The sequence below is a fragment of the Choloepus didactylus genome, chromosome 8 (assembly GCF_015220235.1).
Source record: "Choloepus didactylus isolate mChoDid1 chromosome 8, mChoDid1.pri, whole genome shotgun sequence".
In the NCBI taxonomy this organism is placed as follows: Eukaryota; Metazoa; Chordata; class Mammalia; order Pilosa; family Megalonychidae; genus Choloepus; species Choloepus didactylus.
This window is the reverse complement of record NC_051314.1, coordinates 6,310,306-6,337,970: the sequence shown is the minus strand read 5'-3', so window position 1 is coordinate 6,337,970 and position 27,665 is coordinate 6,310,306. Positions and strand designations below refer to the sequence as shown.

The window sequence follows — 27,665 nt, the reverse complement described above, 5'->3', positions numbered from 1 at the left end:
TGGAGAAACTGAGGGGGCTGGGGACTGGTTCTGAAAAGGGGATTTCTTTCTTTTTTCTTTTTTTTTCTCTTATTCTAAGTACCTCATTAGAGAAAGCCTCAGGCATTTTCAGCTGTCAGCACTGACTCAGGTAAGGGGAAGATAAGAGAGTCAGAGAGTCAAAGGAAGAAGAGTAGGAGATAATTCCCTAAAGGGCCTATCTTCCCTAAGAAAAGGGGGCAGTGGAGCCCAGCTCAAGTGGTGGCTCTCCCTCACAGAATTCAGACCCCAGGGACTGGTGGGGGGGGGGGGGGGACCAGTAATAACTTAAGCTTGGCTTCCAACACCTTTGGGCCCTGGCCTGGACAGGGTCCACTGAGAATTAAAAGGACCACACCTCTTTACACCAGTGGGGAGCTGCAGGCTGACAAGCACCACCTGATGGGCAGGACAGGAAAAGCAAAGAGTTTAGAGGCCTCACAGGAAAGCCTGATAACCTGATGTGTCTCACCCACAGGGAAACTTGCTACTGATTAGACCCTCTTCCTCAGACTTGGGCCTGTCTGATCTAGAAAAAATATGACTGGGGTAATCAAGGAAACCATATGCCTAGACAACAAAAAATTATGAGTTACACTAGGAAAAACAAAGATATGGCCCAAAGGAACAAACTTACAATTCAAGTGAGATACAAGAGTTGATAAAACTAATTAGAGATGTTCAAACAAATCTTATAAATCAAATCAACAAGCTGAAGGAAAATGAGGCAAAAAGATGAAGGATATAAAGACGACTCTGGGTGACCATAAAGAAAAATTCATAAGCTTGAAAAAATAAATGGCAGAAGTTATGAGAATGAAAGGCACAACAGAAGAGATGAAGAACACAACGGAGACATGCAACAGCAGATCTGAAGAGTCAGAAGAAAGGACTTATGAACTGGAGGACAGGACATCTGAAATCCTACACTCAAAAGAACAGGAGAAAAAAATGGAAAAATATGAGCAGTGGCTCATGGAATTGAATGACAACATGAAGCACATGAATATGTCATGGGTGTCCCAGAAGGAGAAGAGAAGGGAAAGGGGCAGAAACAATAATGGAGGAAATAATCACTGAAAATTTCCCGTCTCTTATGAAAGATATGAAATCACAGATCCAAGAAGCACAGCATACCCCAAACAGAATAGACACAAATAGACCTACTCCAAGACACTTAATAATCAGATTATCAAATATCAAAGACAAAGAGAGAATTCTTAAAGCAGCAAGAGAAAAGCAATCCATCACATACAAGGGAAGTTTGATAAGACTATATGCAGATTTCTCAGTAGAAACCAAGGAGGTGAGAAGGCAGTGGTATAATATTGTTCTCATTAGGTAATGCTGCTAGATTGCAAAACACCAGAAATGGATTGGCTTTTATAAAGGGGGTTTATTTGGTTACACAGTTACAGTCTTAAGGCCATAAAGTGTCCAAAGTAACACATCAGCAATTGGGTACCTTCACTGAAAGATGGCCAATGGTGTCCAGAAAACCTCTGTTAGATGGGAAGGCACATGGCTGGCATGTGCTCCAAGTTCCAGTTTCAAAATGGCTTTCTCCCAGGATGTTCCTCTCTAGGCCACAGCTCCTCTTCAAAATGTCACTCTCAGTTGCTCTTGGGGTGTTTTTCCTCTCTTAGCTTCTCTGGAGCAAGAGTCTGCTTTCAATGACCATCTTCAACTGTCTCTCATCTGCAGCTCTTCTCTCAGCTCATGTGCATTCTTCAAAGTGTCCCTTCTTGGCTGCAGCAAGCTCACTCCTTCTGTCTGAGCTTATATAGTGCTTCAGTAACCTAATCAAGGCCCATGCTGAATGGGTGGGGCCATATCTCCATGGAAATCATCCAATCAGAGTTATCATCCACAGTTGGGTGGGTCGCATCTCCATGGAAACAAAGAATTAAAATCTAATCAACACTAATATGTCTGCCCACACAAGATTACATCAAAGGTAATGGCGTTTTGGGGGACATAATACATTCAAACCGGCACAGATATGTTTAAGATACTGAAAGAGAAAAATCACCAACCAAGAATTCTATACCTGGCAAAACTGTCCTTCAAAAATGAGGGAGAGGTTAAAATATTTTCAGACAAACAGCCACTGAGAGAGTTTGAGAACAAGATACCTGTTCTAGTTTGCTAATGCTATCGGAATGCAAAATACCAGAAATGGATTGGCTTTTATAAAAGGGGGTTTATTTGGTTACACAGTTACAGTCTTAAGGCCATAAAGTGTCCAAGGTAACACATCAGCAATTGGGACCTTCACTGGAGGATGGCCAATGGCGTCTGGAAAACCTCTGTTAGCTAGTAAGGCACGTGGCTGGCGTCTGCTCCAAAGTTCTGGTTTCAAAATGGTTTTCTCCCAGGATGTTCCTCTCTTAAGTTGCAGTTCCTCAAAAAATGTCACTCTTAGTTGCTCTTGGGACATTTTTTGTCTCACAGCTTCTCCAGAGCAAAAGTCTGCTTCCAACAGCTGTCTTCAAACTGCCCCATCATCTGCAGCTCCTTTCTTAGTTCCTGTGCATTCTTCAAAGTGTCCCTCTTGGCTGTGGCTCCTCTTCAAAATGTCACTCACAGCTGCACTGAGTTCCCTTTGCCCATCAGCTCATTTATATGGCTCCACTGATCAAGGCCCACCCTGAATGGGTGGGGCCATGCCTCCATGGAAATATCTCATCAGAGGTATCACCTACAGTTGGGTGGGGCACATCTCCAAAGAAACACTCAAAGAATTACAATCTAATCAACACTGATAACATTTGCCCACACAAGATTACATCAAAGATAATGGCGTTTGGGGGACACAGTATATTCAAACTGGCACAATACCTAATCTACAAGAAATACTAAAGGGAATACTACAGGCAGATAGGAAATGACAGGAGAGAGCATTCAGAGAAGAGTGTAGAAATGAAGACTATCAATAAGGGTAAAAAGAGAGAGAAAATAAAAAGAAAATATGACATATAAAATCCATGAAGACAAAAACGTTGACAGTAGACATTGAGTGAAATTAGCCAGAAACAAAAGGACAAATACTGTATGGCCTCACTAATACAAACTAACATTAATGAGCAAACTTTGAAAGTTAAAGTTAAGAACAGAGGTTATCAGGAGATAGAAAGAGGGTAGAGATCAGGCATCTGATGCTGAAGGAGTACAGAATGTTCAACAGGATTGACTGTATAGATCCAGAAATAGATAGCACAATACTGAATGATGGTAGAACAATATTGTAAGTACCCTGAACAAAGATGAGTGTGAGTACGGGTGAGAGAGGAAGGCTAGGAGCATGTTATGACACCAGAAGGAAAGAGGAAAAAGACTGGGACTGTATAACTTAGTGAAACCTAGAGTGGTCATTAATGGTGATTAAGTGTACACCATCATAAGAATGTTTTTACATAAGGGAGAACAAATGAACGTCAACATTGCAAGGTGTTGAAAACTGGATGGTGTAAGGGAAAATAATACAATCAATGCAACTGGAGTCTACAGTTAACAGTAATATTGTAATATGCTTCCATTAATTGTAACAAAGGCAATATACCAAATATACCAAAGCTAAATGTCTATAAGAGGGGGATATAAAGAATTGGCATGAGATTCTTGGTGGTGGTGGTGTTGTAGTATGACTTCTTCATTTTATTTTATTCTTTTTTTATTCTCCATTTTTTTCTTGTCTTCCTCTTTCATTGCAGAAGAAATGGAAATGTCCTCATATAGATTGCAATGGTACATGCATAACTATGAGATTATACTGGGAATCATTGATTGTTTACTTAGGATGGATTGTATGGTGTGAATAAAACTGTTTAAAAAATAAACAGAGGGATACAAGTGCCAGGGAAAATGTGTAGAGAGGGATGTGCTTATTCACTGTTGATGGAGAAGCAGAATACTGCAACCAATCTGGAGGGCAGTGTGGTGGTTCCACCGGAAGCTAAGTATGGGTTAGCCACATAGTCCTGCAACCCTATTATTAGTTGTATACTTGGAGGAACTGACAGCAGTGACTCAAGTGGACATTTGCACACTGGTGTTTGTGGCAGCAGTATTCATGATTTGCAATGGAGGGAGGTGGCCTAAGGGTACATTGACTGATAACTGAATGGTGAACTGTGGCAAATACATGCAATGGAATAATGAGTGGTGGTAAGAAGGACTGAAGTTGCCAGGTATGTAACTAGGTGAAATGGATCTTGAGGACAGTATGTTTGTTGAGTGAAATAAGGCAGAAATGAAAAGACAAACATTATAATTCCTCACTAATATGGACTAACAATAATGTGCAAATTATGAGAATTGAATCTGGGAGCATGGGTTATCAGGGGAAGGCTTATGTAAACGTTCCTAGATTGTAAGCTCTCACATAAGTCACATCTATTCATGAGTTGTAACAGTTTTTTCTAAATTCTGAGTTGCTGAGTTGTTTGTGTGTGATCTGGTCAGTCCCTGGAGCTTTGGGTGTCTGTGTGGTGCCTGGGACTCTGAGCCAGAGTTTGGCAGCTGTGAATGTCAGCATTGCCCCATGCAGCAACTGTTAAAGAGGCTAAAAAGGAGATGAGCGTTCGATTGGAGATATGAATGAAATGGACTTGGGTTGAGACTGGGGTAGATCAGACTAAAGGGTTGAGGATGGTATTAACTTTTTTTAAAAACTTTGGCTTCTGTATAGGACCAAAGGAAGAGATATTTATTCAGTGCAAAATCCGTATTTCCTGTAGCACACTATATAATTTAACTTGTATGGTCAGTTTACTCAATAACCATTACTTGGAACCTTGAATAAGGAGTGAGATCTGGTTGGTTTCTACAAGTTAGCGTGAAGCCCCAATACATCCCAGAATAATTTGGGCAGAGAATAAAAAGTATTTGCAAAGCCCCCTTGAGGGACTGGGGAAAAAATGTGAAAATATTAAACTTTCCCAGCTGGAGAATTCCTGATATTTTCACAAGCATTGGGGACCACCAGTTTAGTAGGCCGAGCCCTCGATCTTGGGGCTTGCCTGTATGAAGCTGGTTCCTGCAAAGGAGAGTCTAAGCCTATTATAATTGTGCCTGAGAGTCACTGTTTCGGTTTGCTAACACTGCCATTATGTAAAATACCAGAAATGGATTGGCTTTTATAAAGGGGGTTTATTAAGTTACAAATTTCCAGTTCTACAGCCATAAAAGTGTCCAATCAAAGGCATCAATAGGCTACCTTCACTGAAGAACACTGATGGTGTCCGGAAAACCTCTGTTAGCTGGGAAGGCACAGGCACATGGTTGGGGTCTGCTCCAGGGTTCTGGTTTAAAAATGACTTTCTCCCAGGACGTTCCTCTCTAGGCTTCTGGGGGTGTTCTCTTAGTTTCTCCCAGGCAAACTCTGGGCTAGCAAAAGTCTGCTTTCAACAGCTGTCTCCAAAATGTCTCTCTTGGCTGCAGCAGCACTGAGCTGTGTGAGCTCTTATAGGGCTCCAGTAAAACTAATGAAGACCCACACTGAATGGGCAGGGCCACATCTCCATGGAAATAATCTAATCAAAGTTATTACCCTCGGGTAGGTCACATCTCCATGGAAACAACCTAATCCAAAGATTACAACTTATCACCACTAATACATCTGCCCCCACAAGACTACATTAAAGAACATGGTATTTGGGGGGCATAATACATCCAAACAGGCACAGTCACCCCCAGAGAACCTCTTTTGTTGCTCAGATGTGGCCTCTCTCTCTCTAATCCAAATCCGCAGGTAAACTCACTGCCTTCCTCCCTGCATGGGACGTGACTCCCAGGGTTGTGAATCTCCCTGGCAACATGGGACCTGACTCTCAGTGATGAGCCTGGACCCGGTATCACAGGATTGAGATAGCCTTCTGGACCAAAAGTGGGAAGAGAAATGAAACAAAGTTTCAGTGTCTGAGAGATTTCAAACGGAGTTGAAAGGTCATTCTAGAGGTAACTCTGATGCATTATATAGATATTCCTTTGCAGTTTTTAGTTTGTTAGAATAGCTAGAAGGAAATATCTAAAAATGTTGAACTATAATCCAATATCCTTGATTCTTGAAGATGACCACATAAGTATACCACTTATATGGTATGACCATGTGATTGTGAAAACCTGTGGCTCACACTCCCTTTACCCAGTGTATGGACAAATGAGTAGAAAAAGGGGGACGCAAAGTAAATGAATAATAGGGGGGAACAGGGATATGGGATGTTTTGGATGTTCTTTTTTACTTTTATTTTTATTCTTATTTCTATTTTTTGGAGTAATGAAAATGTTCAAAAATTGATTGTGATGATGAACGCACAACTATATGATGATACTGTGAACAACTGTTGTGCACCTTGGATGACTGTGTGGTATGGAATATATTTCAATAAAATTGCATTTAAAAAACACACACACACAAAAAACCTTGTGACTGGTGCCATCTGTACCCCCAATCCTGTTTTTCAACTTGAGAGTCTTATGAGCACAAGAGAGCCCCTAATGTTTATTAATGAAGGACCTTGAGGCAGCTCAGAACCAACCCAACCCAATTACTCAACTATCTTGTGAGACCAAGCTGGATCTAACCAAAATTGGCTCCCCTGACATGCCCAATAGCTTAAACTTTAATCAGTCTGCACATGGTCAATAATTAGATCACCTCTAATCACATCATCTAGAGCTATGTGCTTATTACCCTAAAACCCGCCCATCTTTGATATAAAACTACTGAGTTACTGCAATTCGGGAAGACAGATTTTTAGGCTGATAGGCCATCTGTTCTCTTGCTTTGCATTTAACAATAAAGTCTTTCTCTCTTTGAAACCGCTTTCTCAGGAACTGATCCTTTGAGCGCACGGGGCAAAGAACTTCCCACTTTTTATTGGTATCATTACCAGCCCAAAAAGAACAAAGAATGTCTGGTAGAATGTTTCTCTCAATGAAGAAAAAGAAGGGTTCCTTCATTTGGTAAATACAAGAGCAAGTGTCTAATGTGTACTAGGTTTTTGGGATCTTAGTGGTTGAAATTGAAACTGCGTGAGGACAAAGATAAATTGGTAGGTTTGGGGGGAAGAGATGCTGAAGTTTGTGGCTGCCTTTTTTGTGGAGCAAGAGGTGAGACTGCCCGCTGTGTGGGCCTTGGGAACAAAGATGGTTAGGAAGGTTTAAGTGAGGTTTTATTTTATTTTATTTTATTTTATTTTTTTAATTCAGTTATATTGATATATATTCACAAACCATACAGTCATCCATGGTATACAATCAATTAAGTGAGGTTTTAGAGTAGTATCTAGTGACATATGCTGAAAGCGATGACTGGGTACCATCTATGAGTGGGAGGTGGGGGGTGGGGAAGCCATGCTAGGCATCCAATATGTGTTGAAAGAGCACATGTAAAGAACCCTGGGCTGGAGGTGAGAGCTGGGCTCTATCACTCACCAATGAAATCATGTCTTATTTTCTTAAAAGGTCTATAGTCTGAGTTTTTGTTTTGTTTTGTTTTTTTTTTATAAAACTGAAAACACTGGTGGGTTAAGAACAGAGAATGCCACAAAAGACCTCCCCCTTCATTAGTAAACAGTCTCTGGTTATAGTTTTTCTGCTAGTTTTACACATGGTTCATGTTATCCCACCCATCCAATTAACAATGATGGTCTGAAAGATTTGTTGATACAAAAATACACAAAATCTAATACAGTTCCCCAGCTGGGTATTTCTTTTTACATCTATCAGAAAAAGAATGAACATCTGGCAAAATACATGTTTGAGATTGTCTTTGGGGGTAGTAAACAAATAGGTAGGGAATAAATTTGACTTTACCCTTAAATATCAAATGTAGGGACCTTTTTCTTTTTTACCCTTATATGTGCAATTTCGTTACTAGAGTTCTTAATACAGGTTTGAAGGATGGGCTTTTAGGGAAGATTCATAAACACCCTGAAATGATATGGAAATTGGCTTTCTACAGGCCAATTTCTTTAGCCTATCAATATATCCACAAACCTCCCCCTTCCCCAAAAAAGGTTAAAAACCACTGCTCTGCGAATGCAATTTCCTTTTTGAAGCAACTTTCCTAGTTAGTTAATAATGGGTCTCATTTCCCATTGTGTCTTATTGTTAATATTCTCTTTAACCATTAAGACAAGGATCGTTGAATCAAACCGCTTTTTAATGGCTTAACCTGTTATTGTCTGAAAATGAAGTATTCAAACAAAAGCATGATAACAGGACAGTTTAAAAGCAAGTTCGCAGAATTCATCTTCCTTGATCTTGACAAAATCTAGTAGGTCCAACACGGAGGCACCCATGCCAAGCCCCACATCGGCAAAACCAAAAACCCAAGCCAGTTTCTATGTCCCGTAAACGCCTGGCTCGCCCACAAAAGCATATTTAAATGCAGCTGATCAGTTATCGCAGGCTCATTTCTCCATTCTTCACTCTAAGCAGCCACCAGCTCTCCACTTTGTAAGACAGCCCCCCCCCCAGTAAAACGGAAGCAATGTCAGCCAATCAGATCATTTCCCCACCTGCTTCCGCATTGGCCCACCTGAGCTTCTCCCTCCCACCCTCGGGGGAGCTTCCTTCTACTTTCTGAATGTCAAGAGTCCCTTCATAAAGCTGTGAGATCCTCAAAAGTCAATCTTAACAAGTTGTGCATTTGTAAACAAGATATTTCATCTCCAGGGACCTAATGCAGAAAATAAACACGAACGGGCGGGTCCGTTCATTCTCAGAGAACGAGGCGATTGGAGCAGGTGACTGACATATACACAGCCCCGCCTTCACGGTTCACTCATCCCCGCAGGTCGAGCCAGGCCCCTGTTCCAAGTAATCGCTGCAGGACCACGCCTGGTATGTTCCAGAAGGATAACACGGTGGTGCGGGAACTGCCTGAGGTGGAACTTTCCTGGCTTCTCCTCACAAGTTTCAAAGGAAAAAAGGCCGGGGATTCCCGCAGGCCCCGGCCCATCTCTCTCATCAGCCCTCCAGCACCCGTTACGGGAACACCACGCATCTCGCTCATGCTCACTGTTCTCTCCCGAGCTCCTCGCAAGTCCCCGGCCCCGCGGGCCCAACTGCAGCGACTCGCGCCACAACCGCCTCCAGCACCAACCGCGGCTTTCAAGCAACTAAGGCGCTCGGAGGCGGGCCGCGGGCGTCAACAACAGCTGTGAAGGCGGTGCGCGTGCGCGTTTCTCCCGGCCTGTGCCGCGTGACGCCGCTGCCTGTATAAGTACACGCTGCCGGCGAAGGCCCTGACGCGCTTGCGCAGTAGCTGGACGCGGGCGTTTCTTTCCTCCTTGTTTTTTCGAATTGGTTTTGAGGGGTGATTCGAGCTACAAAATGGCGGCCTGGAGCCTGTTCGCCCGTGTTACCCCAGCTGTCTCTGTCTAAGCCGACAGCTCTTCCCCTCACTCCCGAGCACCGAGAGACGAGGCCCCCGGGGGACCTGGTGTTTCAGAGGCCGGCTTAGCTGATCACGAAGTTCTTCGAGGCTCTCAGCGCACCAGAGCGACCAAGAGCGCTCGGCCGGGCGACCAGCCACCGCCGCGACCGCGACCGCGACCTGGAAGCCGCCGGCCTGCGCCACGCCTGTAGTGCAGCAAGCGCCACGGCGGCCGCCCGGGAGGTGAGAAGCCCGCGTCTGAGGGAAGGGGCGCCGAGGGCGGGAGCCGGGGTGCGGGCCCAAGCTTCAGGCCTGGGGAAGGGGAGCCGGGGTGCGGCCTAGGCTACGGGAGCCCGGCTTGAGGAAGCGGAGCGGGGGTGCGGGGGTGTGGGGAACCCCGGGGCTGCAGCAGGGGTGCGGCCTAGAGCAGCGCGGAGTGTCGCCGGGCGGGGCGAGGCGGGGAAGCCGGGGAGGGTGTGGCGGGATGACGGCAGCGACGCAGCCGATCGCTGTTTGTGAAGCCGGGCCCGCAGTATCCGGCTCGGGTGAGGCTCGCCCCGGCGCGGGGCCCCTGCGGCCTGGCGGAGGTAGGAGGCCGGAGCCGGCCTGGCAGTTCCTGACGTGGCCTTCTCGGTGTAGCCCCTAGCCGTCCTGTCGGTACTTCTTCCCCCCTTTCTCGTCTCATCTCTCTTCTTGCCCCCCTTTGGCCTGGCCTCGCTTTCTTACCGCCTCTCTGAGTCACCCCTTTACTCGGCTCCATCTAGAAGCAGTTCAGAGTTTACGTTTTTCCTCTGCTGTTTCAGTCTCCGTTGTCCGCCCCTGGGTTCTTTCCGTCTTCTTCCAGACACCTAACAAACGAGTTTGGTCAAATCTGTGATTTCATCTTGAAATTCCACCCCAAAGGCAGGGCTGCTCCAAGTAGCAAGAGACCATGATGTAACTTCTTAGGCACAAATAATAAAGTTTTCTCCACTTACCTAGATTCAGTTTCCTTTGTCATTGTTTCATACTTAGCAGTCGTTTCATCACTTGGTGCATTTTTACCCTCAGCAAGTACGTAAGACTTTACAGGCACTAGGCCTTGTTCAAAATGCTTTACAGAGCTCACTTCAGAGATTTCTTCAAAGTAGTAGTATGGAAAAAGTAACTCGAATTAAGAGCCAAAGTTTAAAATAGTACTTATAGCAAATCCATATTTTATTCCAAAGCATGACATTTATTTAGGACAATAGGTTTCTTTTATGCAAAAGGAGCTTTGAAGTTTGGAGGAAAAATATTTTAGGAATTCTAACAAAACTTGTTTCTTTAATTACTATGTTCCAGGTACTGTTCTAAACTAAACTTTCATTTATTTCATTTACTTTTCACAACCAGTCTTACTCATTTTACAGATGGAGAAACTGAGGCACAAAAATTAACTTGCCCAAGGTCTCACAGCTAGAAAATGGCAAAATTGGGATGCCAGCACCTTGTAGTGTTTTTCAAATATGTAATAACTCAGGTCAGCAATTCAGCAGCATGTAGAGCACCTTCTGTGAGCCACGCTCTGGCTCTGTTGGAACATTTGGAATACATCGTGAGCAAAACAAAGATCCCTGCGTTTTCGTTATGAACTGATTTGACAACTATGGTAGCAAACTGAAGCAGCTACATTTAAATTTAGAGTAATTTTAATACTCTTCAATCTTCAGTAGGAGTTAGGTGATCAAATTCTACTCTTTCCCAGCTTTTGCCCTTTCAGCTCCTCCCCTTTTTACCCACAGTTAATCTCAGCAACAATGACCATTCCCGCTTCTCATTTTTTCTATCCTCTGGTGGACATATTAGTTGGGAAGATGGCCAGAAGTTTCCACACAGAGACCTGGCCTCTGTGCGGGTTGTAAGGAATTATGTCTAAAAGTGTCTTGTTTGTTTTCATTGGGATGACAGAGGTTAATAGCAAAACTTGACTGAATGTTTTTGGGAAGGCATGAAAAAAGATTCCCAGGTAATGATGGTTGAGAAATAAATTTATTTTAGAATCCTTGACTTTAAAATTATAAAAAAAAAAAAAAGAAATCGAAGATTATTAGGATATTGTTACAAGTTGAAAGCCCCAGTGTACCATTCTACATGGGGGGTCAGATTTGCAAATGCCAGCATTTGAATGGCATTTTATTGGTACTAGAGAACAGTGGGTGATGTGTAAATTTGTGTCTAGTTTGGTAGGTTGCGGTGTTGAGGGCATATGAGAATGGGGAAAGACTTTGAGGAAGGACTCTAGGTAGGTTTCAGAAGCCCTGGCAGGTGTCCAAAACTAAGTGGTAAGTTCCTGGGCTGGTGGGTAGCCAAGGAAATGGAAAGTGGGGCATTTTTTTTGTTTGTTTTTATTTTTGTTTTTTTTTTTTAAGAGTTATAAATTCTCAGAATGTTAACACATCTATAGTAATCATATTTTGAACTTTTAAAAGATGTCTTAGCTTAACAGTACAATTTGGGGTGGTTAATTGTATGTTAACCTGGGAAATTGTATATTAATCCAGTATATTAATCCTAGGAAACTTGTATTTCTTACCAGCTATCTGTAGCCTAAGGAAGAGTACTCATGTTGTGCCTTATTAAAATTCATACCTAAGGATGAACTTCTTTAATGAATAATTTTAAATAGAATTTCAAATATTAAAAATGTTTTGCCTATGGCAAGATTGTAAGTGTAATTTGCATAGAATGAATTAGGTAGGCACTTAATGATTATATATAGAACTTACATCCCAGATTTTTAAAAATCAATGTTTCATTTTAATTTTTCCTAACGGATTTGATTACTTTAGTGTCGTTCAGAAAGAGTGCCAGTGTTCCTTAGGAAACTTCCACTGCCTCCTATCAAACCCTCTGCTGGATTTGTAATGCTGGGAGTCTAACAAAACTGTCTTACGGATCTCGCCAGAGCAGTTTCTATTGTTATCGGGAATGCTTTTATCTTGTTTCTTGCTGAAGTGCGTTTAAAGATTATTTTTAAGAGTTATATATTGGTCTAGAAAAATATACTTTTTATTTCTGTTTTCTACAACTTAGGTTCAAAAAAATGGCAAAAAGAATTGCTGAAAAGGAATTGACAGATAGGAATTGGGATCAAGAAGATGAAGCAGAAGAGGTAAAAAGTAGTTTCCCAAAGAATGAGTTTCTGCTACTGCTAACTTTGAATTCATTTTGAGGTTCCTGGTGAATTTTTATATAACATTAACATTAAAAGAGCTTTCAAAAAGTGATCCCTAATCACTTTTGTGATCATGTAAACCATGGGCTATGGTTAATAGTATATTTATAATATGATTCCATCATCTGTAACAAAAAAGTACCACAATAATGTAAAATGTTAATAATAGGGAAAACTGAGTGGGGGGGGCAGTATATGGGAACTCTGTACTTTCTGCACGATTTTTCTGTAAACTTACAAGTGCTTTTTTTTAAAAAAAGGCCTTTTAAGTATGTCCTCAATGGGAAATAATGGAATAATGTGTTCCTTATGACCTGTACTTAATGTAGAAATTTACTAATTACATTTGGATGTGTTTTTCACCTATTAAATGTTCTGCTCCTTTGTAGAAAAAGGGCCTTCTTCCTGAATTTCATATACTTGTAGCATTCTAAATACATAGTTTTGAGTAAGTCATTTCAGTCATGACTAAAGTGTGACTTAGGTGATCTAATCCTGAACTTGGCACTTAGACTCGAAAGGCATTGTATCGCCACAGTCTCAGTTCGCCATACCCATACTTTTAGAGTTCAGGAAATTGAGGTTGACTTCCTTATTCTAATACTTCTTGGAGGCTTGCTTTATTTCATGTTCTTGTAGGGATCTGAGATTACCCAACAATTGAGTTAATAGGAATAGACTTTGGATATTGCATCTCCTTGGGTTGGCCTCGTTTCTTTCCCAACAAAATAAAAATACTCTTCCCTGATGGAATCTTGTATTTTTTTCTCCTCTGAAGAACAAAGCATGACTGCTTTCTAGTGCCTCATCAGCAATTTGATACTCCTAGGCCAGTTCACTAAGGAAATTCGTAACCAAGTTAGCCTCTCAGTGTAACCGAGAGTTAAGAATTAACAAACAATTATAATTATTGAATCATTGTATAGATGCTTTTCTTACTTTCTTAAATACTGTATAATGACCAAAGAGAAATGCCTGAGGTTGCTGAACTGTGGCCCAGCTGTCTTGATCTTTGATGATTGAATAACTATATATAGCCTGTATCTTGTGATTATAAAAACCTTGTGACTGGTCCCATATTTGTACCCCCAATCCTGTTTTTAACTTGGGAGTCTTATGATCACAAAAGAGAGCCCCTAATGTTTATTAGTCAAGAAACTCGATTCAGCCCAGAACTAACCCATCCCAATTCCTAAACCATCTTACTATATAGAGCTGGATCTAACCAAAATTGGCCTGCCTGACATGCGCAATAGCTTAAACTTTAACCTTAGATATGTTCTTTGGCTAAGCATGTAATCAGTCTGCACATATGCAATAATTAGGTCATCTCTGACTTCATCATCTCAAGCCATTGCACTCATCCTAAAATCTGCCTATCTGTAGTTATAGTTACCTGTAGTTCAGGGAGACAGGTTTTTAGGCCAATAGGCTATCTGATCTGCTTCATGCTTAGCAATAAAGTCTTTCTCTCTTGAAACCCCAGGGTCTCAGGAATTGGTCATTTGAACACATCAGGCAGAGAACCTCCTCTGCTTTTGATCAGTATCACTTGAAACCCCAGGGTCTCAGGAATTGGTCATTTGAACACATCAGGCAGAGAACCTCCTCTGCTTTTGATCAGTATCATCAAGTTATTAGACTAGTGCTAATTAAACAAAATTTTAAAGAACCTGCAAGAGTGTTTCCAAGCTTATTCTTAGGCTCCTGTCTTCTGCTTTCTGGATCTCCTTTGTAGTGGTAGTATTTTTTCTTTTACAAGTATGTGTGTTAATGTGTTGACAGGGCTTTTTAACATTTTAAACTAGTGTGGTGCTTTTTTACCAAGTCTTTGGCTTTTGTTTTTTTTTTGTTTGTTTGTTTGTTTTTTGTCCCCTGGGTCTCAGGCACAGTTGCATTCAGGGTTATATTTGATTTGCTTTAATTTGACTTGACATTAAAATATTTCAGGAATGAATTAGCTCACATTGGGTGGGTTCTAGTGAAGTAAACCTGGAAGGGCATTAGCTTTAATGGGCAAGTACAGCCGAACAACTCCTCATCTATGGAAATAGGCAGCCTTTCTTAAATTTAACATGATCTGAAGAAACTATAGATGATAATTTTTTTACATGAAATATTGGATGCCAGCCTACAGGGTGAAGGAAGGGTTGAAGTATTAGAGCCGAAGGTCGTCAGCAGGTTTCTCGCTGTAGATGTAATACAGCGTGCGGAGGAAGAGCAGGAGTTTCCCAGTGCGGTCGCTCAGAGCCCTGGGTGTCTCTGTGGCCTTTTGGACAGTGAACAAGTATGCAGAGCGTTTCTTAAAAATATCGTGTGTATGAGTGTAAACTTTATTTATAAAATTTATTTTTCAAAACTGTAGTAGTAAGGCAGTGAATTTGGGTATCTGGGCTTCAGAACTGTCTGCATTACCAGTTAATCATGATCTTTAAGGTACCTTCCAGCTTTTAGATAATTGATCTTCTCTCTTAAAGAAAACTGAATTTTTATTTTAAACTTTATTGATATCTTGGAATGAATCCGAAATTAATTTGCAGAATTGGTTATTAATATTTTTTGCCAAATATGTGAATAAACTTACCTTTACCATAATGTTATTGGTAGTAACAGTTATTGAAAACCAGCAGATACTAGATAAGTTTGTTGCATCTTTAAATCTTTTTTGTTCAGCACTCTATCTCCTTTCTGGCCTAATCTCCCTGCTTTTTAATTTATATACTGCTGTAGGTGGGAACATTCTCCGTGGCCAGTGAGGAAGTCTTGAAGAATAGAGCCATAAAAAAAGCAAAGCGAAGAAACGTTGGATTTGAAGTGAGTGAGTGCTTACAGTTTTTGGTGTTAAATCCTGATTTGATTTCCAAGTTATGCAGCATTCCTACCTTGGGAAGCAATCAGATCAACAAATGCTTTTTCGACATGTTTACTTCTTGTGAAAATCCTTGGTGTGGGCTATGGGAGACATTAAAAGGAAAGAATAAGTATGAGGTCTGTACTATAAAGGAGGTTTATCCAGTTGAGGAAATCAGTTGTAGACAAATTCAAATTGATTGACAGTATGAAAAGGGAAAACAAGTATAACAGTACAAAGGACAGGAGAAGTGGTGTCAGGATAAGAAAGGGAAATGGAAATCTGTTTCCAGGGTCCTGTCCATTCTCTGGGATTGAGGTGTGTATCGGGTAGGCAGAGTCCTTTAAGAGAGAAAGAAGCTTTTCATGTGTCAATTTTCTTTCCCCCACTTTGATTGTATAATGTATTAAAATGTTTTATTCCCATACTCAGAAAGATAAAAGATAAGTTTTAACTCTTTCTCTAAAAGTTCTTGTGGGCAGAGAGCAGCTTTCGAATTTTATAGGTAATGCCAAACATTTCCAGAGCATTTTAGGGTAAAGAAAGATAAAGGAATCTAGTTTAAGGACGCAGTGAGAAAACTGGAAATAAAGTTACCTCTGGATTCCTCAACCAACAGACAATCTAGATTTAAAATCGAATCAACTCAGATCAAATTTCTGTAGAGTGAAACAGGTTGAAAACCATAGAAGTTATTTCTAGGAAATTATAGGTAAATGGGCAAAAATACAACTTTTAATCTAACTTTCTGTTTCTATAGTTTCCTTAGAAAAATGTATTTTGACTTAGTAGTAAATGACAAATCTTTCATTTGGGGTTTAGTTGTGTTGAGAATGTGTTTTTAAGATTACTTTTCTAAGGCTGTGTGGTAGGTACATGAATTTTTTCCATTACGTTTTTTTTACGTAGTTCTTAGATGTACATAATATATTCTAAGAAATATATTTCACTGTAAATTATGAATCTCCTTCCTGGCTATTTCAGGAATGCAGCTTTGAATTACAGAGCTGTCATAAATAAAACCTTTCTCATTTCCCACTTCTGTTTATGCCAGCAGTTTCCTTATAGTGCTGGTTACATCAGGGTTTGAGGTGCTTTTTAGCTAAGATGTTATTGTTGCTTGCTTATTTGGTGATAGAAAGTATACTCATCTAATGTATGTTCTTTTTTTATATTTCAGTCTGATAGTGGAGGGGCCTTTAAAGGTTTTAAAGGTTTGGTTGTACCATCTGGAGGAGGAGGGTTTTCGGGATTTGGTAATGGCGCTGGAGTGAAGCCTTTAGAAGGACTATCAAACGGAAATAGCATAACTAGTGCCCCTTCCTTTACCAGTACAAAGACAGCAGCAGAGACCAAGGCAGCCTTTGGTAAGTAATTTCCCCTCCCCCCAGCCACCTTTCTAAATATAATCTATGAAAAATAACTGTAAAGATTTTTTTTGTACTTATCCTAGGTCCTGGGACTGCAAGCCAAAACTAGGGCAATAATGTAATGGGTGGAAAAATCAGAGATATGTCCATTAACAGAATAAGTGGGTAGAACACAGTCTTTTGAGCCAAAACAGACATAGATAGGTACTGTACTCAGTTCTGCCATTACCAGTTCTGTGACTTTGGTAAAGTACCTTAACCTCTGGGCCTCAGAATCCTCAACTATGAAAGAACCACCCAGGGTCAAAGGAGAAAAGGAAGCCCTTAGAGTTCCTTAGACTTACAGGCTTCCCTTCCCATCCATTCATACATAATACACATACCTGGGGCTTTCTCTGTGCAGCACTCCAGAATGGCTGCAGGGACCCAGTCCACATGGGGTCCTCTCAGTCTGGATCTTCTCTGCACCGTGTGCTGATTGATTGCCTGATCCCATTTTCAGAGAGTTAGCCGAGAACTCAGGATCATCAGAGTGGGATTGTGGCTTAAACTATTTTGTTCTTTGAAAGATCCTGATTGATTGGCTTGTACTTAGCAAGTACTCAGCATTTACTGCTTAATTTTAAATAGGCAGAATGTTTAGTGTGATTAAAATCAGTGCTTTTCTGTTAAGATTTAACTGCTTTATGTTCATCTCTACAACCTTTGAAATTAAGTTTTATGCTAACCTGATGGGCAATGTTTTGAAGGAAAAGATTATTTTACAGTTTTGGAGGCTTAACACAAGCATATAATGTATGTTTTTCTTGTGTAAAGTTTGATTTTATTTTTGTGATAACCAGCTTTACTGATAACTAGTTTCTAATAGATACTAGTTGGACACATACTTCTTTAACTGCCCCCCAAAAATTAAGATACATTAAAATAAAATAAGAGGATAGTATTTTAAAAATCTAGATGGTTTCATCAAGTTAATTTCTAAATAAATTCTTTAAACTTTAATTTCTTGTAGGTTCTGTTACTGCAAATGGCCCGACCTCCTTGGTTGAGAAAAAGATTTCAAATCCCAAAACTAATGGCGACAGTCAACAGCCCTCCAGCTCTGCTTTTGCTTCCGGTAAAGCCTACTCGGGAAATGCCTATCACAAGCAGTTAGCCGCACTGAACTGCTCCGTTCGTGATTGGATAGTGAAGCACGTGAACACAAACCCACTCTGTGATCTGACACCTATCTTTAAAGACTATGAGAAATATTTAGCAAATATTGAACAGCAACATGGGAACAGTGGCAGTAGTCTTTCTGAAAGTGAAACTAACAAGATGTTGGTTGAAACACAGTCTCCTTCCGTATATGGTTCAACAAAATTACAGCAAGAATCAGCATTTTTGTTTCATGGCAACAAAACTGAGGAAACATCTGAAAAGAAGATGGAGGCTGCATCTGAAAAGAAAGTGGACCCATCACTAGGAGCAGCAAGTGCCTCATTTAATTTTGGCAAGAAAATTGATAGCTCTGTTTTGGGCTCGCTAAGCTCTGGCTCCCTGACTGGATTTTCATTTTCCCATGGAAACACCAGTTTATTTGGCAAAGATGTTACCCAGAATACACCAGTTTCTTTGTCATTTTCCACTAAAACAGAGAACCAAGAAGAAGGTGGTAGTAATGAATGCAAAGGTAAATAGAAAGTTTATACTTGTAAGTTTAATTTATTTCAGATTTGTGTAAGTTAGTGATTACTGAGAAAAATATAGACTTGCTATTTAAGTGGACCTGGGGTTTTATGGTAAATAATATAAAAAACTTCTGGCACAGTAACTTTGAAAAGTTTCAGACACATGGCTTTGCATTTTAAGGAAATTAAATGTTTTTTTTTGAAAATTGTGTTTTATTGAAAAAGTTCATGTTTGGGAGATACGGCTAAAATTGCTTGGAAAAATACTGCTTGACTGTAATTGGCTCCTTTAAAATAAGGAGGGTAGTTTTTTTTTTTTTTCCAATACAGCCCAACAAATTGACACTTTTTCCAAGGCCTGGCTTGATTGCAACCACATTTCCTGAAGGCAGCGATGGTGTCCAAGTGGTAGTGTGTCTGGATTCAGGTAGAAATCTGGACTTTGCTCAGGCGTTTGCCCCCTTCCGTTATACTTATTTCTAAAATGTTGGGCTATGTAATATACATATTCATCACAATATCGTTGTGAACAAATGATGTCTGTAAACGTACTTGTGAGCAGTAAAAAGGGCACCTCTAAGGAGGCATCAACACTGATCACTGAGAAAGAAAGCTGCAGTGGAGCTAGACCTGTATTACTCATCTGGCTTGCCCTACCTTCAAGCATATCCTTGGGCAGGGGCCTTCAAAGGCAAAAGATGGGACCAAGGTCTGCCCCAAATAAGACCACTATAGTCTTTCCTGGTTCTCCAGCACTGCAGGGACATGGAAGCTGTGGCGTGGAGAAGGGAGATTGAATTTGGATGTCCCTCTTTCACTAGTGCTCATCTTGATGGTCTGGGCCCACCTAGAGAACTTAACTCAGGGGTCCTGGGATCTTTAAACAGAATAAAACAAAAGCAAAACTCCTGAGGAGACTGTAAGACATACCAGTTTGAGAACCATGACCTTATACAGTAACTTTTTAAAATTTAAATCTTGTGACCTCAATCATTTGAGCACCAGGATTGGTTTTCCTAGGCAAAAGTGTTTTTTAATTTGCTGAGTTTTATGCTGCTGCCTTTTTCTGAAGAGCAGCCTTCCTGTTTGGACTAGCGTGGTAGCGCGCCTGTCTTGGGTGCTGCGGTTAACAGAGGTGTTCTTCAGACCCATTCATGGTGACAACTGCGTTACGCGAGCCGTAGTACGGCAGTCCAGACAGACCTCCATTGCCTTAGGTTTGGCTTTGGCAAGTTTTCTCTGACAACTTGCCCTCTACAAACTTATTTTTCTCCCTTTTGGTCATTGCTAATATTGCCTGTTATATTAGTATGGACCCAGGAACATTTGGGGATGAAGTTATTAAAGGCCCATCTGAGATTTAAATTTCCCATTGGGTAATCTGGACATAAGTAATCGAGTGCTGACTGCTAATTTTTCTGTGATGTTTGTTGCCTGTATGCTGAATCATAAGTATGGAAATTTTTTTATTCTAGCACTTACCTACAAATTGGAATTAATTTCAGAATTAAAACATATGTATCCATTAAAAATTATTAAAGTCTAGCGTGGCCCATCCCCCTAAAAATTACGTGGCCCTTTCAAAGTTCTGTATTATTTACATTAAATTTTTAGGTTGCAGTGTAGGGTGGTAGATAACAAATTTCTGTCCCTTTTTCAAGCTCCTGATATGAATCTTACTGAGTTACTGTTATCTTTCTAAAAGGTGGAGGTGAAGAAGAGACTGATGAACCACCCAAAGTAGTAGTTACTGAAGTAAAAGAAGATGATGCTTTTTACTCCAAAAAGTAAGAATCCCAAGAATCCACTCAGCAAACGGGTTTCAGAAATATGAAAAGATGCTTCTGGCGTGGAAGCTTTGAAAACAGCATCTTGCAGATTTTTTTACTGATGGTCGGGATGGCCAGGCCTCCTCTTTGAACTGGAACATGGAAGAATTTTTTATCTATTTATTTAAAAAGAAACCAATTCTAGAAATTTCCTGCTGGGCAATATCTCCCTCTTTTCTGTTAGATTTCACTCCTTCCTGCTCTTAAAGAGACAAGCTTTGCTGTGATTTTGCTGCCCCATCTCATCTCCTCATACTTCTCTCCCTTTTTCTCCTTCTTTCTTTTCCCCTGTTCCTCCTACCCTAGAAAGAAAATCACCTAGTCACTAGTTTCAGGTTTCATTTTACTTTTGCTCTTAATTTGGAGGCGTCTCTGATCCCTTCCTGTTGTAGTCTTATTGGATACCTGGTTAGCCTTTCTGGATTTTCTCACAGCCCAAAACTTGTGCTCAGTAACCGTCCCTTCCATTAAGAATGTGTAAAAATCTTGGCTTCCCTCCAGTAATGAGAGCTCCTGTTTTGTTTTTGTTTTTAAATGAGAGCTGCTTCTTGAAGAAAGCTAGAGGGGAAAAATGAGTTATCTCCCTCTCAACAAAACGAGATTAATTGGTACTATTTACAGATGTATTTACTGAGAAACATTTATGCCACTTGAGAAACTTCCCAAGATGTGTTTTTCTAATTGAAAAATTTCAGAGTACTGAATCAGCAGTTTTCCATACAACACAGATTAGCATATACTATGGATTAGCACATACCATGTGTTATTTATTTTTGAGATCAGTTTGGTTTGGTTTGGTTAATAACCTAAGGAAATGTGTGACATGGGAGACTAGGAGGGCATTTGGTTATTTAGTCATTCGTTAGGGCCTGCCTAAGAATGCTTTCCAAGCTTGTTTCAGCATCTTGGGAGATCAAGAATTGGAGTCCTGAGGAGAGTTTCAAAAATAAGAAGAGGGAGGTGGGGTGGGGGACTGGCAGGCTGTTTATCCTGCATTTGCCCCTGTCTTTCAAGGACCAGCTCGGTTCTTTTGAGCTCGGAGCTAAAGTAGCAGATCGGGGAAGTATGGGGTGTTTAGCTATGGTTTTGACTAACCACAGATCATTTCAGAAAGTTACTGAAAACTTTTGTAGAACCCACTATTTAATATGAAAAAATGGGGATGGATTCTGGAATATCTAACCAGATTTTCTTGCTCGGTTTGTGCCCAGACTCAGTCTGGATCAGTAAAAGATTTATCCTGAGGCTTCCTCTTGTCTCATTTAATTCAGGTTTTTCCACACATGAGAGAATGGTAGTTGTTAGGAAACTCTGGCTTGACTTGTCACTGAATGTCTGATGTCCTACTGGTTTTTCTCCTTAGGTGTAAACTATTCTACAAGAAAGATAGTGAATTTAAAGAGAAAGGTGTAGGTACTCTGCATTTAAAACCTACGGCCAATCAGAAGACACAGCTTTTAGTGCGGGCGGACACCAACTTAGGTGAGTAATTTTTTTCAGGTGCACAAAATCATCATAATCACATAGTTTATGAAAGTTCTTCACCTTGCTGATTACAGTCATTGAGAGATTTTCAAGTATATTACTGTGTTTTTTAGAATGGAATAGAGATAATTCAGGCCAAATTCATCCGGTGTTTTCCAATTATTTATGGATATAGTTTTCATTACTGGAATAATAGTGTCAGTACCAGGATAGTAGTGCATAAGAAAATGTAGATGTGTTAATTAAAAGCTGTAATAACCAAAAAATAACCAAGATGTTTTTATTTTCCTTTGTGTTAGAATTGGGACTAAGAAGCTGTAGGTAAATTGGATGGTTTAATAAGCACACAAGTGGACGTTAATCATTTAAAGGAATCCTGAAGCATATAATCACTACCGACCCCCCTCACTCTCAGCTTTACCTCTGAAACAGTCCCCTAAAAAGAGTAGTGCCAGGAAGAGGAGCAGGTCAAAGGTGACATGCTCGGTAGTATAGACTACACCGGCTTGTGTCACTGAAAGAAGCTTCTGAGAAGCATTTTGCTTTCCATGGATTGACTACTTTATGATAATATCACAGTAATGTCACTCTTACCCACTGAGCCCTGCTGGCGCATGGTGACAGAGGGGCCTCTTTGGACCGTTTGTTCTCCCTTTGTCTCATGTGACATGGTGAAGACTCCAGATTGTGTCCACTTGTTTTTCCTCACATGCAAGAGTGTGTAGTGTTCAGAGAGAGCTGAGGTCTCAGAGATAGGCTATTGCCTCTATTAGGGTTGTGGGCAAAGAGGGTGGGCAGAAGGCCCCCCAGCGGTGAGGCTGAGGTCCCCTGGGGCTCGGGCTCCTCTCCCAGGTGCACCAGGCTGGCATCTGTGTTGAGGATCCAGTGCCCATTTTAGTGACATTCCTGATGGCTCCAAGATTTCACTCTATTCTGTGTAGGTTGCTTCAGTATTTAGTGTTAAGCATATTAAAGACCCCTTTACAGAGCTAGAGTTTATATAGTTTTGATGAATTTTTCTTTTGCTTAAATGCAGGCAACATATTGCTGAATGTTCTGGTTTCACCCAATATGCCATGCACCCGGACAGGGAAAAACAACGTACTTATTGTCTGTGTCCCCAATCCACCAATCGATGAGAAGAATGCCACCGCCCCAGTTACCATGTTAATCCGGGTGAAGACCGGCGAGGATGCAGACGAGTTGCACAAAATTTTACTGGAGAAAAAGGAAGTCTGAAAACATGAAGTCTTCTAAGGAATCATTGCCAAGTTGCTGCTCCCCCCACCGTCCCCTTCAACTTTAGTCAGTTTTTTCTTCTCTTCTACTTTGACATTCTAAGAACTTATAGGTAACTTAAAAAGTTTTGTGAGGAAAATTAATATGGCCAATAAAACCTTTAAATGTTAAGTGTCAAAAAACTGTATCCTCCCTTCTTAAGAACTCTACTGTGAAAAATACATTTGAGTGAAATTTTTTGCAAGATTTTTAATGTTCATCTGTTTATTAAACTAACCATAAGTGATTTCTTACTGGACTGAAATCAGGGTATCAATTAGCTTCCCCAAAGGCTTTCACGATTCATGGGTTTTAGGTCTGCCGCCCACTGTCGAGGCCACAGATGCAGTGTCACCTGCAGCCACCCCGAGCTGTACGGACTGGAAAGAACCCAGCGTGCGGCCTTCTGTGTGCCTGACTCGCACGTGGGACAGCACCTTCCCCAGACAGACCATGCTGTCCCCCTGCACAGAGATGTTTTTTCTTTGGCAATAGTGATTATAATTAACCTGTTTGCAAACATTGTCCTCTGACCCTGAAAGCTATTGTACTAATTCATTTTAAAAGAAAATAAGTAACATGTAGAAGTCCAGATGGACTTCGGCAGTGCTTTGATTTTGTAGTTTTATTCATGAGGTTCTGTTACTTCTCTGTCCCAGTGAAGGCGTTTGGGATGGAGGGGAATAGCCAGGAACTGGTTTTAAAAGCACAAATTTGGCAGTTTATAGTTTGTAGATCAAGGAAAGTAAACCCTTAAACAAAAGATAGTTGAGTCAAAGTTAAACCATTCTAGGAAGGAAGATATGATGCTCTTTGTCATTTGTACCACGACATACCCTGTGGATTGAAAAGCTCACTAAGTGAAGCACATGGAGCTTTTGGTAAACACAACCCTGTGGGTTAACCAGGAGGCATGTGATGAGGGAATGGAAGCAAAAATTGTGTAAATTTTGCCCTTAACTTCAGCCAGCAATATATTCTACATTTGATATCTGAAATATCCAGTTACCTTTTTAAGAGTAAGATGTTTACCTTTTCAGTTTGGAGGAGAGCCACGGCCACGCATGAGGAGACCCTGCCACAGGGTTGGCCCACTCTTCCCGTGGCCGATGGAGACTCACTCGAGTGTTCTTTGAAGAGTCTGGGCACGTGAGTTAGATGCCAAATCTAATGTTTAATTTCCACTTTAATTCCTCACAAATCATTTAATACTGATACCAGGATGATCTTTTAAAATAAAGGCTCAGGGTTTGTGCCCAAGGCTCACATGTATATTCTGGTCTTCAATATGTAATGCATTTTAATGTAAAAATGAATAGTCAAGATAATCATATATGGTACAGTTGCTTTAAAAAAAAACTACAATCTTTAGGTGCAGGGTAGAGGCAGTTATATGATCAAATATGTTAACTCTTAAATGCGTGTCATGGTAATTGGGCCAACATTTATTACAAGATGCTTGTACTACTCAGTTTTCTGATTCCAGTGTGAGAATGAGGCCCATGTGTGATTGGATAAAGGTATGCTTGCACTATTGTGAGATGCAGTCACAAACTTAGCTACATTGTACAACCGAGAAGTGGCAATAAATCTGCATTTTTTTTCTAGAATTGAAAATGTCCATGAGTCTTTGCTACAGATGATTTATGGTAGACAAGTGGTTAGGACTGTTAGAGTAACATTTGCCCTGCCCTGTTCACATTAGGCTTATCCCATGGTTAAAAGGCCAACAAGGAAATACCAAAGGATAACAGATCCCAGTGGGTTACACACAGCGTAACCACATGCTCCCGTGGTCCCAACCGGAAGCCTCACTCACGGGCATCGTACGCACACCTGGCTGCCGTGCGGTACGTTGTTAACCTCAGCACATGTAGTGAAATGTTTGTTCACAAGAAAATGACCTGGAAATAGTTACGATTGGATTATCTTTTAAGCACCCCCACTCCCCACCCTACCCATGCCATACAGAAATAGTTTGTATCTTTTATTTTTAAATTAGCAGATAGGCGTGTGGCTCCCCCCACCCCCAACATTCCCAGCAAGTTATTGCTGCTAAGACTGCCACTGTTAATGTGAAAATTACAGGGAAAAATGTGATGTTTTCTTAAAATTTAGTCTTTTATGCTTTAGGGACTTGTTATTCTCCATTTACTTATGTACTTGTATAATACAACCTATAAGTATGTGTGAACTCTTTTGTATAATCTAAAATACCTGTATGTTACTTGGGGGAAGGGGCACCCATGGCACCTTGTAGGGCCTACCTTTTTTTCTTCACTTTATTTACTGTTAAATTCTGACCCATGAGTTTATTTTTTTTTTAAGAAATTAGAAATTAAGCTTTAAAATGCTAAGTATAACGTGGACCGAAATTTTCATACATCTTTAGTGAGAATCTATATAAATTATTTACATCATATACATGGCCTATTGTGAGGTGTGTATATTTTTTCCTTTAATTCTAAATTGTTTTGCCTCTTAAATACTGAATATCCCAGTGGCCTTTTGTTTTAAAAAAAAAAAACTGTGATGTGTCTATTTCATCCTTTTGAGCATTCCCAGTAAGCAAAAAATTGAGTTGAGCTGTCCTTACTAGAATTACAGAATGAAAACGTGTCTAGTTTTTAAACTTTAGATTGTGTTTTCCACAGAAGAACAAGTTCGACCATTTATGTACTGGTTTTAAGTGGCTTATTCTGTTTTACAATTGCAATTGTAAATTGTTTTTTACATGCTACATGCCAAAAAAAAACACACCTACCCATTCTGGGATAGAGAAAAAGAAATGCTCTAATATTCTACCTTGACTATTAGAGTTCAAGACAAATTTCCACTGAGAAAGCCTTTTTGGTATAGTTTTAAGAGTAAATAAGTTGTGTTTAGTGTGTTTTTTGTTTGTCTTTTTAATATTTTGAGCATTTGTCATTCTAATATTTTAGAGGAGTCAAAATACAAGCACGATTGATGCTTTTGAAAACTTTGCCAAGTAAATGGTTTACTCCTAAACCCCTGGGTATTCTCATTCTGGAAGTGGGAATTTTAAGTGGATGTTGATTTGTCCTGTGACACCGGGAGATGAAAACCCCGGTCTCTCCTTCAGGCCGGCGCTCCAAGCATAAGGCCCGTGCCCTGTACCCTCTTGGCCATCATGTCACCATGGTAAGGACGAAGGCCTCTCTGTTTGCAGGCACAATCCTAATGGAGATGTAAAACTTTTTAGCAATCAGATGGATAAAGAATTGTTTGCTTTTTATTAAACAGGAAGTAAAACTAAAATACTTGAATTGTCAAACAGTGTAATCTCAGTTTGTTTGAGTTTTTGAATGCTCCCGTTGAGGAATTGTAACAATCCATGAAATGTGAATAAATGGAAACTAAACAAAATTGTAATGTTTGACACTTTTGTGTTCCTCTGTGGCACATGGCTCTAATGCAAGGCAGGCAGACGAGGGAAAAGAATCCAGCAGAAGCAGCACCAGAAACCTCCCTGAACGGTAACAGGAAAAGCCACTTGAAGGCAAGAGGGAGACTGGCTTACTGGACTATGTACAGGCTGAGCCCACTTGCAAACGATTCTAGCCAAGGGTTTCTGTTGGGTCAGTTACAGGTTAGGATGGGAAGAGCAGCTACTTCACTGGCTGTTTGAAAGCTCCATGCTAGGTTGAGTCCTCACAGCAAACCTTGGAGCCCACGGGCTCCCTTCGTGGGTTTTCCAGAGAAACTAGAACATGCTTAGGACAGATGGAAATGGAATTGGTATTTGTGTCCGAGTCCATCTCAATCCAAAACCTGAGCTCTTCTAAGGACATTTTTAAGACTGAGGACCAAGGAAAATAGATAATTGAGTTTATATAATTTAAAATTTGGAGTGATTTAGAAAATCACTATGGCATTAACGGACTAAATTGTAAAACAGTTATGATAGTATTTTGGAGTCATGTTTGTATTTTTTAAAGCTGCCTAAATTATTCAGCACTTGGTTTATAAGAGGAGTCTCCTGAATGATAAAATTTTGCAAAGACTTAAGTTATCCATCAAAGTATTTTTCTAGAAGTGTTAACATCTAGTGAAAACTACTTAAGTGACATTAAGAAGGTGCTATCTAAAGAGGTGCATTATACCTAAACCACACCAGCCCTATTTGAGGTACCCAGTTGGGTGAGTGAATAGTTAGGCTAAAACAGTGGTCCCAAAAGTGTGGTTCCAGAACCTGCAGCTTCAGCAACTCTTGGAACTTGTGAGAAATGTGCACTCTTACCTCGGGTTGGGTGCTAAAGTCATCTGTCTTGTTTGCTTTGTTTTAATTGAGATATAATTCACATACCATAAAATTCACCTCTTTAAAGTGCATGATTCAGGGTTTTTAGTATATTCAGAGTTGTGCAGCCATCACCACTATCTCAGTCCAGAATATTTTCAGCACCAGCCATCTGGCATTTAATAAGTGATTCTGATGCACGCTCAAGGCTGAGAGCCACTAGGCTCGGTCTAGGTCCCTTCTGATTCTCAAGGGTAACCTATGGAATGTACCCTTTTGGCACATTTCGAAAGGTGGGGATGCGGGGGTGGGGGGGGAG

General features: G+C 40.6%; 1 protein-coding gene across 2 annotated transcripts; it reads left to right on the top strand.

Moving 5' to 3' along the window:
- The first annotated feature begins 9,288 nt into the window (after positions 1-9,288).
- On the top strand, positions 9,289-23,294 carry NUP50 (nucleoporin 50). 2 transcript variants are annotated; one of them, XM_037848179.1, is made up of 9 exons: positions 9,289-9,646; positions 12,458-12,536; positions 14,730-14,886; positions 15,330-15,413; positions 16,631-16,817; positions 17,833-18,495; positions 20,199-20,280; positions 21,686-21,804; positions 22,844-23,294. In XM_037848179.1, the coding sequence occupies exons 2-9, from the start codon at positions 12,523-12,525 to the stop codon at positions 23,044-23,046; spliced, it is 1,509 nt and encodes a 502-aa protein (XP_037704107.1). In that variant the 5' UTR covers positions 9,289-9,646; positions 12,458-12,522; the 3' UTR covers positions 23,047-23,294. The 2 variants fall into 2 exon arrangements, with proteins under 2 accessions (XP_037704107.1, XP_037704108.1); XM_037848180.1 differs by lacking the exon at positions 14,730-14,886 and having other exon boundaries at positions 9,292-9,646.
- The last annotated feature ends 4,371 nt before the right edge of the window (positions 23,295-27,665 follow it).